This window comes from Pyrgilauda ruficollis, unplaced genomic scaffold (genome assembly GCF_017590135.1).
Source record: "Pyrgilauda ruficollis isolate IOZ18807 unplaced genomic scaffold, ASM1759013v1 scaffold325, whole genome shotgun sequence".
Taxonomy (NCBI): Eukaryota; Metazoa; Chordata; class Aves; order Passeriformes; family Passeridae; genus Pyrgilauda; species Pyrgilauda ruficollis.
In genome coordinates, this window is record NW_024524656.1 from 39,670 (window position 1) to 43,634 (window position 3,965).

The following is a 3,965-nucleotide window of genomic DNA, read 5'->3' on the forward strand; positions in this document are numbered from 1 at the left end:
ACAGAGGGGGTGATTTGGGGACACAAGGGGGTGATTTGGGGGACACAGAGGGGTGATTTGGGGGACACGGGGACGCTGCAGTGCCACAAGTGGGGGGACGCTGCGTGAAGGGGTGACACAAACAGGGCGCGGCAGGGCTGTCACTGAGCCCTCCCCGTGTCCCCCTCCCCAGGAGCTGTGCCTGCTGCTGCCGGGCGCTCGCCGCATGAACCGGGGCCGTGCCGAGCTGGGCGCGCTGGTGGCGGCGTGCCGGGCCGCGGGGGTCACCGACCTGCTGGTGCTGCACGAGACCCGCGGGCGGCCCGGTCAGTGCCCCGGGGGTCCTGGGGGGGCTGGGGTCACCTTCTGGGGTCTCTGCTTGTAGGGTAGGACCTGGGGGGCTGCCTTGGGAAGGGTGAGCTAGAACAGAGCTAGGCAGAGTTAATTAATAATTCATTGAAAGGATTTCTTCAATGGATCCACCTTGGGCAGCTCAAGAGCCAGGGTGGCACCCAAGCTGAACCAAAATGTTATAAAATGGACAACTGGTCACAAGGTCTCCCACTTTTATAAGTTCTGGTTCATTTGCATATTGGAGTTAATTGTCCAGTCACAGCTTTAGGTTATGAAGCTCCATTTTTTTTGGTTTTGTCTTTTCAATCCAAATTGTTTATGCTCTTGAGCCTGAGATTTGGAACATTTGTCCTTGGTCCCCAGCTAGAAAATGAATTGTCTCCTTATTCTGTGCACAGAGCTTACAAACATTTAATATAAAGTTCAGACCCACACACTGTGGCAGCACAGAATCTGAAAAACATAAAATCTAAACCCTGAGGCATCAAGGGAGTGGGTGGAGCTAATCCCAAGGGGGCGTGGCCTGTTTGTGGGTGTGTCCTGATCAAGCCCCACCCCCCAGATGGGCTGACCGTGTCCCACCTGCCCCACGGCCCCACCGCCCACTTCACCCTGAGCGGGGCCGTGCTGCGCCAGGAGGTCGGGGGGCTCGGGGGGGCCCCGCTGGCCGCCCCCCACCTGCTGCTGCTGCGCCTGGATTCCACTCTGGGAAAAAGGGTACGGCCAGAGGGGGACACTGGGGACATGGGGGGACAATGGGGACATGGGGGGACAGGAGGGGAAAGGGAGACACACACCTGGGGGGATGCGAGGGGATACGGGGGGTTACATGGGGGAGGAAATGGGGACAATGGGGAGGAACACGGGAGGCCCCAGGGATGGGGTGTCCCCATCCCTGTCCCCATCCTGTCCCCATCCTCTCCCCATCCTGTCCCCATCCCTGTCCCCATCCTGTCCCCATCCTCTCCCCATCCTGTCCCCATCCCTGTCCCCATCCTGTCCCCATCCTCTCCCCATCCTGTCCCCATCCCTGTCCCCATCCTGTCCCCATCCTCTCCCCATCCTGTCCCCATCCCTGTCCCCATCCTGTCCCCATCCTCTCCCCATCCTGTCCCCATCCCTGTCCCCCCGTAGGTCGGGACCATCCTGAAGCACCTGTTCCCCGTTCCCCGTCCCGACAGCCGCCGCGTGGTGACCTTCGCCAACGAGGATGACGTCATTTTAGTGCGGTGGGTGACACGTGGGGACACGGGGACACAGACAGACCCCTCCCCAAGGGCCCCTCTGAACCCCCCCTCCCCACAGGAACCATGTGTACCGGCGCCGGGGGCGGACGGTGGAGCTGGAAGAGGTGGGACCCCGCTTCCAGCTGAGGCGTGAGTGTCCCCTGCTGTCCCCAACAGCCCTAAAAGAGTCCCCATGTGTCCCCAAATGTCCCAAAACCCCCCCCCGTGTCCCCTCCAGCCTACCTGATCCGCCTGGGGACCCTGGATCAGGGGGACGCGGCCGACGTGGAGTGGCGCTGGCACCCGTACACGGCCACGGCCCCCAAGCGCCGCCTGCTCAGCGCCACCTGAGCCCCCCAGGACCCCCCTGGAGACCCCCCCAGGTGGGACCCACCTGCACACCTGAGACCACCCCGGCAGCTGAGACCCCTCTGGACTCCCCCAGGCACGGCTGGGTTTCTCACAATCAGTTTTTATTTGTCATAATAAATCAGTTTTGTCTATATTGGGTGCTGTAAGGATCAGCCGGGTTCTGCTGCGGCCCCTCCTCTATGGGGGGGGCCCAGGGATCCAGACCCCCCCTCACACCCGGGACCACTCGGCCGGGGGGTCCCGCGGGCCCTTGGGCTTCCCGATGCGGAAGTTAAACCCTGGGGGGAGGAGCAGGGGGTCAGTGAGGGTGGGGCTGGACATTGATGTCCCCCTGAACGCCCCCCAGACCCCTCCCAGACACCGAGACCCCCACCAGGACAGCAGGGACCCCCATGCTCACCCAGGCAGGGGCCACTGCCAGTGTCAGTGGGGGGCGTCACGACCTCGTAGGCGCCATCCGTGGGCCTGGGGGAGCCTGGGGGGGGGGAACCAGGGTCAGAATTATCGATCCTGGGGACCCCTGAGCCCCCCAAACCCCCCCAACCCACCCCCACTCACCTGCCGGGCTGGGGGAGGGGCGGCGCACGGGGCTGCCCGGCAGCGAGCACGTGCCCGAGGGGGCGGAGTCTCGTCCGAAGGGGGCGTGGTCTCTTCCCAAAGGGGAGGGGCCTCTCCCCGAAGCCCCGCCCCCCCGGCGGGGCTTGTTGACCACGGCGTAGGTGACATCCATGGCGGGGGGCGCGGGGGGCTCGGCCGGCACCGAAACGCTCCTGTGGGGAGGGCAGTGGAGGGGCGGCGAGGGAGGGGACACCTGCCCGGGTCACCTGTCCCCGCTGCGAGCACTCACCTGAGCAGGGTGGGCCGCAGGGCCCGGCGGGCGACGGCGTCCTGGTACAGGGGGGGCTGGGGAGGCAGGGGGTCACCTGCGGCCCCCCCAAACGGGGGCTGCCGGAGCTCCCGCGTCCCCCCCCCAACCTCTCGGGGCCCCCCGAGCTCTTGGGGTCCCCCCCTGAACGGCCGGGTCCCTTGTGTCACTTCCCCTTTCCGGGGGCAGGAAGTGCCGCGGCCGCCCTCGTGCCCCCACCCCGCCCCGGATGCCCGCGGCCCCCCAGGCTCGGGGCTGGGCCCCCCCAGGACCGGGGTCCCCCTCTCACCTGGAGCCCGCGGGCCAGGCTGAGGTGGCCGGGGGGCGGTGGAGGCGCCATGGGGGTCCCGGGGGTCTCAGGTGTGTGGAGAACGGAGGGGACCTGGGGGGTTTTGAGTGCCCCGGGCCCCGCCCCGGGCTAGAGCCCTGCCCCTGGGCTGGGCCCTAAGGCTCAGCTGGGAATTCCCTGTGGCTATTTGGGGGGGAGCCTGGGGGTCCCTATAGGTACTGCAGGGGCTGTTTTGGGGCTCTCTGTGGCTTCATGGGGTCCCTATTGCCCCTCAAGCGAGTCTGGGGGGGCTCTATAGACCCTGCAGAGCCTCTGCAGGGTTTGTGGGTGTCCTTATGGACCCTCCATTCCCTGCATGGGTCCCCTGGAGCTCCGGGGGTCCCCTGGAGCCGCCCCGGTGTGTCTGTGGCTCCTGGCGCGCACCCGGAGGCGCTGAAGGGGCGATGGGGCCGAGCAGGGGGAGCACAGCGCCCCGCAGGGTTCTGGGGGACCCCCAGACATTGAGGGGTCCCCTATGGCCCTGCGGGGGCGGGGCCAGGCTCCTCATAGCCGCTATAGGGATCGTTGTGGCCCCGCCCCTCGTCACGAGGCTCCGTCCCGGCCCCGCCTCCGTGTGACGTCACAGGGAGTAATGAGGGACGGGGGTGGAGCGGGAGAACCCGCCAAAAGAGGCGTCACTCTTTAGGCACGGCCTCGCGCCCGCTGATTGGTCGGCGCGCGGAGGCCGCGCCCCCTTCCTCCGCGCCGGGCGGTGATTGGTGAGCGCGGCGGCGCGGTGACGTCACGGGGCGCGCGGCGCGGCAGCCCCGGAAGCGGCGGTGGCGGCGGGAGCGGGAGCGCGGCCGGTGAGCGCGCGCGGGGCGGAGACAGGGCGGGGGCG

At 67.3% G+C, this 3,965-nt stretch overlaps 3 protein-coding genes across 4 annotated transcripts in view; 2 read left to right on the forward strand and 1 right to left on the reverse strand.

Moving 5' to 3' along the window:
* IMP4 (IMP U3 small nucleolar ribonucleoprotein 4) overlaps positions 1-2,062 on the forward strand; it is a 3,657-nt gene extending 1,595 nt beyond the window's left edge. For both annotated transcript variants that reach the window (XM_041474501.1, XM_041474502.1), the window contains exons 3-7: positions 173-305; positions 896-1,050; positions 1,468-1,562; positions 1,639-1,709; positions 1,798-2,062. In XM_041474501.1, coding sequence (XP_041330435.1) covers positions 173-305; positions 896-1,050; positions 1,468-1,562; positions 1,639-1,709; positions 1,798-1,910 — 567 coding nt within the window. In that variant the 3' untranslated portion in view covers positions 1,911-2,062. The remainder of the gene's footprint in view (positions 1-172; positions 306-895; positions 1,051-1,467; positions 1,563-1,638; positions 1,710-1,797) is intronic.
* On the reverse strand, positions 2,016-3,643 carry PTPN18 (protein tyrosine phosphatase non-receptor type 18). Its single transcript, XM_041474503.1, has 5 exons — positions 3,086-3,643; positions 2,779-2,834; positions 2,490-2,701; positions 2,332-2,406; positions 2,016-2,209 (listed from the first exon to the last, which is right to left on the reverse strand). Exons 1-5 carry the CDS (start codon positions 3,134-3,136, stop codon positions 2,142-2,144), a joined length of 462 nt encoding a protein of 153 aa, XP_041330437.1. The 5' UTR covers positions 3,137-3,643; the 3' UTR covers positions 2,016-2,141.
* Positions 3,644-3,867: 224 nt separating this feature from the next.
* The window catches only part of LOC121357329 (vacuolar fusion protein MON1 homolog B-like), a 3,583-nt gene continuing 3,485 nt past the window's right edge, over positions 3,868-3,965 (forward strand). The window contains exon 1 of the mRNA XM_041474510.1: positions 3,868-3,930. The gene's annotated coding sequence lies outside the window, so the exon portion shown is untranslated. The remainder of the gene's footprint in view (positions 3,931-3,965) is intronic.